This window comes from Suncus etruscus, chromosome 15, assembly GCF_024139225.1.
Source record: "Suncus etruscus isolate mSunEtr1 chromosome 15, mSunEtr1.pri.cur, whole genome shotgun sequence".
NCBI lineage: Eukaryota > Metazoa > Chordata > Mammalia > Eulipotyphla > Soricidae > Suncus > Suncus etruscus.
In genome coordinates, this window is record NC_064862.1 from 60455141 (window position 1) to 60467421 (window position 12281).

The 12281-nt window shown below is 54.3% G+C and overlaps 1 protein-coding gene across 1 annotated transcript; it reads left to right on the forward strand.

The window, feature by feature from the left end:
• Window positions 1–7185: 7185 nt before the first annotated feature.
• On the forward strand, window positions 7186–12022 carry CORO1A (coronin 1A). Its single transcript, XM_049787809.1, has 11 exons — window positions 7186–7326; window positions 8735–8933; window positions 9773–9895; window positions 9979–10108; window positions 10190–10374; window positions 10509–10628; window positions 10764–10868; window positions 10960–11105; window positions 11179–11236; window positions 11342–11557; window positions 11810–12022. The coding sequence occupies exons 2-11, from the start codon at window positions 8736–8738 to the stop codon at window positions 11912–11914; spliced, it is 1386 nt and encodes a 461-aa protein (XP_049643766.1). The 5' UTR covers window positions 7186–7326; window position 8735; the 3' UTR covers window positions 11915–12022.
• The last annotated feature ends 259 nt before the right edge of the window (window positions 12023–12281 follow it).

The window sequence follows — 12281 nt, forward strand, 5'->3', positions numbered from 1 at the left end:
AGGCCCCTTCTCCAGTGCTGTCCCCAGCTTCTCCCAAGAGCTCCCAAGGGAGATTTTGGGAGGTGATTGTCTTACTTAAGGACCTGATGAGATGGACAAGATTTGAGGATCAGGGCCCGGAGAGATAGCACAGTGGCGTTTGCCTTGCAAGCAGCCGATCCAGGACCAAAGGTGGTTGGTTCGAATCCTGGTGTCCCATATGGTCCCCTGTGCCTGCCGGGAGCTATTTCTGAGCAGACAGCCAGGAGTAACCCCTGAGCACCGCCGGGTGTGGCCTAAAAACCAAAAAAAAAAAAAAAAAGATTTGAGGATCAGTTCTCCCTGGAGGTCATGTCTGGTGAACTCTGTTCATTAACTCCAAAACAGAAATTGGTCAGAAATTTGTCTCTAGAGATGAAACCCTATAGGAAAATTAAACTGGGGCTTCTTTGTTAGATGACCTTTGACCTATGTACCTGTTTGGGAGATTCAGTTAATAAGACCCCTGGTTTCCTGGAATTACCATGGACAGAAGTAAAGTGGGCCTGTGCCTGAGGATATAAGGGTGAAGAGGTTATAGTATAGAAGATAATAACCCCCGTCCTCAAAAAGAGAAGCAGCATTGTTTGTCGCAGAGTAGTGTGTTGGATGAATAATGTTCAATCTGGTAAAGGAAAAGGACTTGGAAACAATTATATCCACCTGACAGAGGCCCCCAGGTCACGAGTATAGGAAAAAGGAGAAAACAACTTGAAGGGTTGGCAGGTGAGAAGGGGGGTATCAGGAAAGTTTCCACAGAGAAGGATTTTCTCACAGGGACTCCAGGGACCATATGGAGTATTGGAAATCCAACCCAGATCAGCTGCTTGCAAGAGACGTGTCCCCTACCCACTGTATTGCTCCTGACTGAGAAGAAAGTTTTGACTAAAAGTCTTGAAGGATAAGCCAGCTCAGAAGAGACTGACAGCAAACAAGGCCTAAGAAATGGTAGGTCTGTGGCAAGGGTGAAGAACGGTGTCTAAGAAATTATTGGCTGGAGAAACACAACCAAACTAGAGATATGTTTAGTTTTGCTCAAAGAACATTCTTAGAAAAAGTTTAGTCAGTTTCCAGTATTGGAAGCTTTGGAAGTTTCACCCGAAAGGCCACATTTGGGACCAGAGCATTAGTACAGGATAGGATACTTGCCTTGCATGCTGCCAGCTTGAGTTTGATCCCTGGCACTCCATGTGTACCAGAGCCTGCCAAGAGTAACTCCTGAGGTCAGAGCCAGGAGTAAGCCAAGTGTGACCCCCAAAACAAACAAACCAACAAATCCAAAACCAACAGAAAAAGAACCCTGGAAGAGATGCCAGAGGGATTGCCATCCTTCTTTGGTTTGTTAAGTTTGGGAGCTGACCCAGTAGTGCTCAGGGGCTATTCAAAGGTTGGTGCTTGGTGGTTCCTCCTAGCACCAGACTTGGGGATTGTGCCTAGTGGAGCTCAGGGAACCATGCTGTGCTGGAGATCAAAACTGGGCCTCCTCCAAAAAAGTGCACTCAGTTTATTGAGCCCAAGAGGCTGTCAGTAAGTCACAAGTTCCAGAGTGCTCTGTCCTTTGGCACCAGGCTGTGGACCTCCCATCCTTTTATAATCATCTATCTCAAAGATTCAGCCTTTGGAGCAGAGGGGCAAGTACTGAGCTTGGATAATGAAGTGCACAAGGCCAGAAAAGTTGGAGGTGGTGGGTGTGTGTCTTTCTGTTCTTCACTGCAAGCACATTAGCTTTCCCCAGAGGAGCTGAGATTGGTAGTGTAAGGCAGGCATAATGGATAGGTAGAAGAGAAATCAGAGTGGAAATTAGGTGGAAGCTAGTGAAGTTCCACATAATCCAGTTTCCTTCTCCTCAATGTCGATGTGTCTAAAAATGTCTGAGAGAGAGAGAGAGAGAGAGAGAGAGAGAGAGAGAGAGAGAGAGAGAGAGAGAGAGAGAGAGAGAGAGAGAGAGAGAGAGAGAGAGAGAGAGAGAGAGTCTGCCATCAGGCTGGAGCAGTGGAGCAGTGGCGCACAGTAGCGCTTTTGCCTTGCATGCGGCTGACCTAGGACGAACCAAGCCAGGAGTGATTTCTGAGTGCAGAGCCAGGAGTACTCCCTGAGCATCACTGGGTGTGGCCCCCCTCCAAAAGAGTCTGCCATAAGGGCAGGTGGTGCGACTGGGAGGGTGGGAGGTTAACTGGGGACATTGGTGGTAGGAAATATGCACTGGTGAAGGGATAGGTGTTGGACACTGTATGACTAAAACTCAATTTTGTAATTGTGTATCTCACAGTGATTCTTTTTTTTTTGGTTTTGGGGTCAGACCTGGCAGTTCTCAGGGGTAGTTAGTTACTCCTGGCTCTGCACTCAGAAATTGCTCCTGGTAGGCACGGGTGACTATATGAGATGCTGGGGATTGAACTCAGGTTCGTCTGAGTTGGCAGCATATAAGGCAAATGCCCTACCGCTGTGCTATCACTCTGGCCCCCCACAATGATTCAATTAAAAAATAATGAATTAGGGGCCGGAGAGATAGCATGGAGGTAAGGCGTTTGCCTTTCATGCAGGAGGTCATCGGTTCGAATCCCGGCGTCCCATATGGTCCCCCGTGCCTGCCAGGAACAATTTCTGAGCCTGGAGCCAGGAATAATCTCTGAGCACTGCCGGGTGTGACCCAAAAACCACAAAAAAAAAAAAAAAAAAAAGAATGAATTAGAAAATGGAGTGATAGCACAGAGGGCAGGGCATTTGCTTTGCTCATGGTTGACCCGAGATTCTAAGCACAGAGCCAGGAGTAACCCCTGAGCACTGCTGGTATGACCCAAAAACTAAAAAAAAAAAAAAAAAAAAAAAGTATTAATAAAAAAAAAAAAAGATTTCCTGGGGCTGGAGCGGTGGCACAAGTGATAGGGCATTTGCCTTGCACACACTAACCTAGGACGGAAATGGTTCAATCTCCCTGCATCCCAATGGTCCCCCAAGCCAGGAATAATTTCTGAGCGCATAGCCAGGAGTAACTCCTTAGTGGATGTGGCCTATAAACCAAAAAAAAAAAAAGATTTTCTCTACTGGGGCCAGAGGGATAGTATACCTGCTATAGCAGGTAGGGTCCTTGCCTTTCACATGGGAGATCTGAGTTCAATTCCTGGAATCCCATATGGTTGCCCAAGCACTGCCAGAAATGGTTCTTGAGTGCAGAGCCAGGAGGAATCTCTGAGTACTGCTCATTGTGGCCCCACAACAAAACAAAACAGAACAGATTCCCTCTCCTAAGGGGCTACAGAGAGAGTATAATGGAGGGCACACGCCTGACACCCTGCAGGGGCCCAGGTTCTGTCTCCAGCCACATGTCTCCATGAATGTTGAGACCCTGTGTAGCTCCAAAGGCCCTGAACATCACAAGTGACCCTGGTAGTGTCCAGCACCAACTAACCACGCTGGCCAGGCCCCCAAAGCAGTGTCTGAGAATCCACTTTTCCCCCAGAAAAAGAAAATAAAACAAACAAACAAACAAACAAAAAATGTTCCTCTCCTGAGGCCTCCCAGGGGTGCCAGGAGGTGGCAGTCAAACTGGGGCAGCCAGGAACAGCTTGTGACACGGAGGCAGCTGTGTCCAAGCTTATAACTGTCTTTGTGAAGGAAAGCGTGGGAAGAAGGTGCAAAGACAAAAGGGGAGAAAGAAGGGGTCCTGGTAGCAAAGAGAGACACAACAGCAAGGGAAGCCTTGGTGTGTGTGTGTGTGTGTGTGTGTGTGTGTGTGTGTGTGTGTGTGTGTGTGTGAAAGAGAGAGAGAGAGAGAGAGAGAGCGAGAGTGAGAGCGAGAGAGAGCGAGAGCGAGAGCGAGAGAGAGAGAGAGAGAGAGAGAGAAAGAGAGAGAGAGAGAGAGAGGGAGGGAGGGAGGGAGGGAGAGAGAGAGAGAGAGAGAGAGAGAGAGAGAGAGAGAGAGAGAGAGAGAGGGAGGGAGGGAGGGAGGGAGGGAGGAGAAGCCAGGGAGAAAGGAAAGCTAGAGGGAAGGAGGAAGAGAGAAATAGGGGAATGGTGAGGGCAGGGCTGCAGGAAGTGGGGGGATTGGGGGAGACTCCTGTAGGTGGAAAACTAGGTAAGGGAGGAAGTGGAGCCAGAAAGTGCAAACAGCTCTTTTAAGAAGCTTGACAGAGTGATTTAGGGAAGTGGTTTGAGGTTGTCAAGGGAGGTTCCCCAAAGATCTTGGGGACAGGAAGGTGTTTCTTGGGCTGTGTTTAGAAAAGGTCCTGGCAGTCCAAGAGGAAGGCATGCAGCAAGGGAGTGTGAGCTTCCAGGAAAAGGGAAGGAAGAGAGGTGTCCAGAGGAATGACTTGGTCCAAGGGTACTTCTCAGTGATAATCAGCTCATGCTGTTTCCAGGAGTCAAAGAAGATGCTTTTGGTGAGACTGCTGTTGAAAGAGTTCTCAAGGGAAATGGGGCAGTGGGGAAGCTGTTTGCCTTGCTTGGCACATGCTGACAACTTTGTTCCCGGCACTGAACCCTATCAGGAGTGCTATGTGAGCACAGAGCTAGGAGTAAACCCTGAGCACTGAAGGGTGTGCCCCCAAACAAAAACAAACTACATAAAAGAGTTTTCACTTCCCTCTTCCATAAAAGACAAACGGCAGCCATCTTGTGAAGGTAAAGAAGGCATCCGTGAGCAGATGGCTAGTGAGATGTGGCTGGCCAGGTTAACTGAATGTGACCCCGGGACAGGGAACCTTTACAGGCTCCTGTTTGGAACCTGAATAAGTGGAGCTTATGGAGACATGAGACCCCTGCACGTGACAAAGTTGTACCTAGTGGTGCTTAAGGGCTACACTGGCTTCGCGCTTGGGGATTGCAACCAGTGGAGCTCAGGGGACCACATAATTCTGAGAATGGAACCCTGGGCTCCTACTTGCAATGTCCGTGCTCCTGCCCTCTGAGCTATCTCTAAAGCCCTGTCCTCCTATTTTAATTCACGTATTTGTTAAAGTATTCTATATAGATCTCCACATTTTAGATTTGTGAATCATTTCCGTATGACTTTATTTATTTTGGGGGGAGAAGTTGGGTTGTGTTTGGCAGTACTCAGGGGTTATTCCTGGATCTGTGCTCAAGAAGCACATCTGGTAGTGCTTGAGGGACCATATGGGATGCTGGGGATGGAACTTGGGCCAGTTGCATGCAAAGCAAAAATCCTCCCCTCTATGTTATTGCTCCAGCCCCTATTTTCATATGGTTTTAACCTGTTCTTCTTCCCCCTTATTTCCCAGCATGACTATGTCCGAAGTGATACAAGGCTGGTGGCAGTGGTGGTGATTTTAGCAAGAATTTATTACAAAGTGCTGAAACATAGTTGCATCATCTTGTGGGAAGCGCACACCATTTAGCTTCCACTCTCAGTGAGGCAAACATTCAGTTTGGTTTTCTGTTCTAGGCAGACATGGAAATGGAAACAGAACATGGGCAGTCAGTGGCTGAGAGAAGCACAGACGGGAAGGTGAGGCTTTGCATGCAACCCAGTCAACCTGGGTTTGATCTCCAAGCCTGGAGTCAGGAGCAAGCCCTGAGTACTGCTGGTTGTGGTTGCAAACAAACAAAAAGAGAACTTGGGTTACAATAATATTAAGATGTTATTGTTGACACAAGACCAATAGCTCAGAGGGCAGGGCATTTGCACTGCATGCAGCAGACCCAGGTTCTGTCTGCACCATCTCATATGGTTGCCCAAGGCTGCCAGGAGTAATTTCGGAGCGCAGAGCCAGGAATAACCCTGATTGCCACCAGTGTGGCCTAAAAACGAAACGAAAAGTTATTGAACGTTTTTTTTTTTTATATATATTTTGGGGCCTCCCAAGTGGTGCTCTGGAGCTATAGAAACTCCTCCTGTGATTCTTGGCTGACTGAATGATTGGTTCAATGGGAGGTGTATTGCAGCCACACCTCTGTGGTGCCAAGGGGCAGTACTTGGGGGCCCTCCAGACTCATATCTAGATGGTGCTAGGGATTCAACCGACCACGTGCAAGGTATAGTCCTTAGCCCATTGCTAAAATTTTAGGTTTAATTTTACATGTTATAATAGCATTGAGCTTAGGTAAAAATAAATAAATAAAAAACCCAAACACTCTGTGGAGGACATACATAACATACATACATACATACATACATACATACATAAAGATATCTCTAAACATTAGTTTGGGGCTGGGGATAGCACAAGGGATGAGGTGCCTGCTTTCCTATGCCTGATCCAAATTTGAAACCCAGATCAAACCCTCTATGTAGCCCTGAACCACCACTGGGTATGGGCCTTCTGGTCCCTGAGCACTTATGGCGGTGTCCTTTGAACCATTCCCCAGAACTATGTTTTGGGCCCAAGCACAGAGCATTCTGGCCCAGTTAGCTGAGTATTTCTGGGAAAAGCCTTGGATTCCTGAGGGAGAAACTGAGTCTGAGAGGGGGTGAGGTCCCCTCCTGGGGTCACTCAGTGGGTGTGCCAGCGAGGGATCCAAGGCATAAACCAATCCTCCTGTATAGGGACTGACCCAAGGCCAGGGTGGGGTGGGGTGTGTGTGTGTTGCAGCCCAGGGCTCTCAGCCCTGCCAGGCAAAGCTCTGCCCCGGCCCTACCGGGGGTACCCCCAGCCCTGGACCTCGGTATCCCCGTGAGTGGGCAGGCTGAGACTGTCTTGTCTCCCCGCAGGAGGAAAGGAGCAACTGGCTGGCAGCAGGCTGAGCGCTGCTCCCGGAGGAGGGCCCGAGCTTGCAACGCGCTTTTCTTAGCCCGCGTTCCCCGGGAGACGGACCAGGCAGGGCGCTGGGAGATGGAGGCACGAGACCCGGAGGGGTTCAGCGACGCCCCCAAGACCGCGCAAGGCTGAATCGGGAGCGGACAGGGGCCCCTCCCACGGCCTGCCGGGTGCAGGTGGGCATGCATGGGCGGGCGCCGTCCTCCCAGTGCGGGGCTGCGGGCACTGGTGGGCCCTGCCAGGGGAAGGAGGGCGAGTGGGCTGGGTGGGCTGCAGGAGGGGGGCGGCGCGGGGTATTTTTGCATTTTGACATTCACGCAGCGCCGGCGGGGCGGCTCCTCCGGCGGGGCTGCAGCAGCATCTGTCGGGGTCCGGAGGCGGCGGCGGCGCAGGCCCGGGCTGGGGGGCGGCGCCTGGCACGGGGCGCGGCCTCCGCGACGGGCCCGCCCCGAGGGGCGCAGCCACCCTAAGGAGGCGGGCGCCGAGCTCCTCATTCATTGTCTGACAAGAGCATCCTCGGCGGGCAGCGCCGGCTTCTCCATCCTCCGCCTCCTCCGCCTCCTCCATTTGGGGGTCACTCCTCTCTCCGCAGCAGGTAAGGCGGGGAGCCCCGGGCGGGGGTCGCGGCTGCGCTGCACCGCACCCGGCCACCTGTGGGGCAGCCGTGAGCCGGGCGGTGGTGGGGGGCGCCCCGGCTGTCAACGCCGGGGTGGGTGCCGTGCGACGGTCCCCAGCGGCGCCCCCCATCCCGGACTCTGGAAGAGGCGAAGCGAAGCGGAGGGAGCCTCGCTGTCCGCTGAAGCGGGGTGCGGGGTTTGGCAGGACTCCCCACCCCCCCGAGAAGGAGACTGGAGGGTGGGGGTGGGGTGGGGCAGGTTGGGGGGGACACGGAGCCGTGGCCCCTGCTCGCGACAGGAAGGGGTTCAGAGCAAAACAAGAAAAGGCCAAGTTCCCCTTTCCGTGGTTTCCGGCCTGGTACCTGCAGTGGGGAGAGGCAGGGTGGGGCGAGGCTTCCTGTCCCCCAGTCTCTGGTTTGGGGCCCCTCCGCCCAGACCCTGTTTTTTACCGGGTCCCTCCACCCCGCAGACCCAGACTAGCTTCTTACACTTGCCACCCCCCCCAACCTTTCTGGGCGCCTGGTGGAGATCTGGGGGAGACTTGGGGGTGAGGGAGCTAGTGCCCCAATAAGAAGCAGGCCCAAGGGAAAGGGAGCTGGAGAACCCTTGATGGTCTTCCCGGAGCATGCAGGGTTATGTTTGAGTGCCTTGATGAGCTCTGGAGCTCAGAAGCTCTGGCAGTCCCCGAATTTCCTCACTCCCCCCTGTGGCCAGCTTTGCCTCTCCCTCCCAGAAAGGGGGGGGAGACCAGTGCTGGGGGAACTGGAGATGGCGCCGTGGGGTACTTCATGGAGTCTGGAGGCAATAGGCAAAGATGTGGGGGTAGGCCTTTGCCTGAGTCCTGCTGGAGGCGAGCCTGCTTCTCACTGCCTCTGGGCAGCCCTGGGTGTTCCCTTCCAGGAGAGGGACGTGGGAGACAGAGGACTCAGCATTCCCCCCACCCTGACTTCCCAACCAGTCTTTCTGTTTTGTTTTGGCTTTATTTTTATGGGGGGATGTTACACCAGCGATGCTCAGGGGTTACTCCTGGCAGGCTCAGGGGACCATAGGGGATGGCGGGGGTTGAACTCAGGTCCAGGGTCGGCTGCATGCAAGGCAAACGCCCTGCCACTGTACTATCTCTTCAGCCCCTCCCAAACAGTCTTAATTCAGTGCAGCTGCCCAGTTGCCCAGCAGTGGATCCGGGGGCAGTGGGCGCAGTGTGAGGCTGGGGCGAGAGATGGGTCCTGCAGGTGGGAGGCCTGGGAGTGGTGTAAAATAGCCAGAAGAAGCAGAATCAGGATGCAGGAGGTGTGGCTGACTGAGGGGCATCCTAGGGGCTCTGTGGTTACTGTGAGGTGAGAGCTAACTTGTAGGGAGATGACTCCCAACTTGCATATCCCTCAGGATGAGCCGGCAGGTGGTGCGTTCTAGCAAGTTCCGCCATGTGTTCGGACAGCCTGCCAAGGCCGACCAGTGCTACGAGGACGTACGTGTCTCGCAGACCACCTGGGACAGCTGTTTCTGCGCGGTCAACCCTAAGTTTGTGGCTCTCATCTGTGAGGCCAGTGGGGGAGGTGCCTTCTTGGTGCTGCCTCTGAGCAAGGTGAGTCTCTGCAGCTCCTTCCCTAGGGAGAGGGAGTTGTCCAACCAGGATTCCAACCTGGATTCAGTCCTCGGCATCCCAGAGGGTACCCTGAGCCTGCCAGGAGTAATTCCTGAGTGCCATTGTTGGCCACACTGCGGGCCTCCCCATGCAGGGGTCACATGCAAACCAGCACAGAGGCACTGAGAGGGGCTAATCACAGGCCTGCTGGGTCTCACACAGGCACAGATACTGGGGCTGGGAAAGGTGGGGGGCCTGGGTCATTGAGAGAAGGGCCCGCTTCCCCAACCCTTGTCCTCCCTCTATGCCTACTCTCCTACCCCATCATACTCCTATGCTCTTGAGGGGGGTGAGACAGGAAGGAGAGAAGAGCTCCAAGAGGTTACCTTAAAAGGGCCGATGCAAGTGGAGAGAAGAGGAAGTGGTTGTCGGGGTGAGCTGGGCCCCTCTTTGCACAGGAAGCCCTGCCACACTGGCTGTCCCCGGAAGCAGCCATTTCCAAACCTCGGCTGCTGTCTGAGGCCAGAGATGATAGACTTCCTGGTTCCCCAGTTCCCCACTGCCCATGAGCTCCCAGAGGGACTCATTGCCAGACAAGCTCATGCCCCGCCCCACAAGTCTGCCTGAGGGACCCTCACTCAGGATAGGGTCTGGGGAAACAGAGAACTGAGCCTGAGACCTAGAGTTAGCCAGGGCAAGACAGGTGCCATGACCTGTTCCGTGCTGCTGGGTTGAGATGCCTAAGCCACTAGTGGCCTACAGCCTCAGGAAGAGAGGGGAGGTATGCTCTGGAATGGATAGGTGGAAGCACCCCCTTAGCAGCCCTGCTGTCCCTTTAGACTGGACGTGTGGACAAGAATGTGCCCACAGTCTGCGGCCACACGGCCCCTGTGCTGGACATTGCCTGGTGCCCGCACAACGATAACGTCATTGCCAGCGGCTCTGAGGACTGCACCGTCATGGTGAGTTTGGGGACCTGGGCCAAGGATGCTGTAGGGATGCTCTGCTGGGTGCCACCCCAGACTCCCTTGCCCCTTCTTTGCAGGTGTGGGAGATCCCTGATGGGGGCCTGACACTGCCACTGCGGGAGCCTGTGGTCACCCTGGAGGGCCACACCAAGCGCGTGGGCATAGTGGCCTGGCACCCCACTGCTCAGAACATATTGCTCAGTGCAGGTACCTGTGGGATGGGAGGAGTGGAGTGCCTAGGCCTGAGCTAGGGGGTGGCTCATGGCTCTGACTTGGGGCCTCCCTCAGGTTGTGACAACGTGATCCTGATATGGGATGTTGGCACCGGGACGGCCGCGCTGACCCTGGGTGCCGATGTACATCCGGACACCATCTACAGCGTGGACTGGAGCCGGGATGGCAGCCTTCTCTGCACTTCCTGCCGCGACAAGCGTGTGCGCGTCATTGAGCCCCGGAAAGGCACCGTGGTGGCTGTGAGTGGGAGATCTGCCCCTGGGTCCCCTACCTGTGTTTCTCCTGCCCACAATGTCCATGCTTCTGGAGGCCACCCTGACTGGGTCCTGTTTCAGTGTCTGGGTTCCTGACCCACATCCTCCTTCTTGTCCAGGAGAAGGACCGTCCCCACGAGGGGACTCGGCCTGTGCGCGCTGTGTTTGTGTCCGACAGCAAGATCCTGACCACGGGCTTCAGTCGCATGAGTGAGCGGCAGGTGGCGCTGTGGGACATGGTGAGTGCAGAGGGAGGCGAGTGCCTCTCTGGCCCTTTTTGGCTGGGGTCGGGTTTACCTACCAGGAAGCAGGAGTTTTCTGCCCCTTGATCTGTGAGCACCCCTAGTTCACTGTTCGTTCCCACCTGTCTGCAGAAGCACTTGGAGGAGCCTCTATCCCTGCAGGAGCTGGACACAAGCAGTGGCGTCCTTCTGCCCTTCTTTGACCCTGACACCAACATTGTCTACCTCTGTGGCAAGGTGGCCCAGCTGGGCAGCGCACAAGGGAGAGAAGGGAGCTGGGCTGGGAGGACCCCCACAGGGCCTCTGAGCCTCTCATGCACCCCTGCAGGGCGACAGCTCTATCCGGTACTTTGAGATCACTTCTGAGGCCCCATTCCTGCACTATCTCTCCATGTTCAGTTCCAAGGAGTCCCAGCGAGGCATGGGCTACATGCCCAAACGTGGTCTGGAGGTGAACAAGTGTGAGATTGCCAGGTGACTGCACTCTACCCTGACTGGGGGGGTTCTCGGGCACGTCTGGCTGCTGCTCACCTTCCTGTTCCCACAGATTCTACAAGCTGCACGAGCGCAGGTGCGAGCCCATTGCTATGACAGTGCCCAGGAAGGTGAGGTTCCGTGTCCTTCCTGGCTGGACTCGGTGTGGACCTTTTGGGCAGCAGGGCAGTGGCGTGGCTGATATATTTTCTGACTCTGTCTTGCCGTATCCACAGTCGGACCTGTTCCAGGAAGACCTGTACCCCGCTACTGCGGGGCCTGATGCTGCCCTCACAGCTGAGGAATGGCTGGGGGGTCAGAATGCAGGGCCCCTCCTCATTTCCCTGAAGGATGGCTACGTTCCTCCAAAGAGCCGCGAGCTAAGAGTCAACCGGGGCCTGGACACAGGACGCAGGAGGGGAGCCACAGAGGCCAGTGGTACACCCAGTTCGGTGAGAGTTGGCTCAGGGTTCTGGTGTGCTTGGAACCCCGGGGAATAAGCCCTAGGTTAGGGTTACCCTAACCTCACAATGCTGGGAGTCCCTGGGGGTCAGGAGTGGCCCAAGGCTTCAACAAACAGGTACTGGGCAACTGGGCCTGCAAATCTCTGGGAAGACAAAGGGTCCAAGTTCTGGACTCTTAGTGGGCACTGAGCTGAGGGTGGGATGAGGGGAGCTGGGCCTGACACAGTGCTGGGTCCACAGGATGCTGTGTCCCGGCTGGAGGAGGAGATGAGAAAGCTCCAGGCTATGGTGCAGGAGATACAGAAGCGCCTGGAGAGGCTGGAAGAGACAGTCCAGGCCCAGTAGAGGACTCGGCCCTCAGCGGGCCTGGGCGTCGCGTCCTCCTGCTCACCCATCATTCCTCAAGCCAGTGGCAGATGGAAAGTCTTAATAAAATGCTTTTATTTTCTGATATTTCTTGGGCTTGATGACTGGTCACCTTGAACATGGGTTCTGTCCTAGTTTCTCTCCTAAAGGAAACTAAAGGAGAAAGTTAAGAAGTTCCCCAGAGATGTGGGGACACTTTTGAAGGGCTTGGATACCACCAAACATGCCTTTATGGAGAGAGCCTTGAGATAAACCTGTGATTTGATGTTTTCTTTGCTGTTTTCCTTCCATCACCTCCTGGGAGTAAGTGTCCTGGTCTGTTGTTTGGGGACTTTGGTGGGAAATT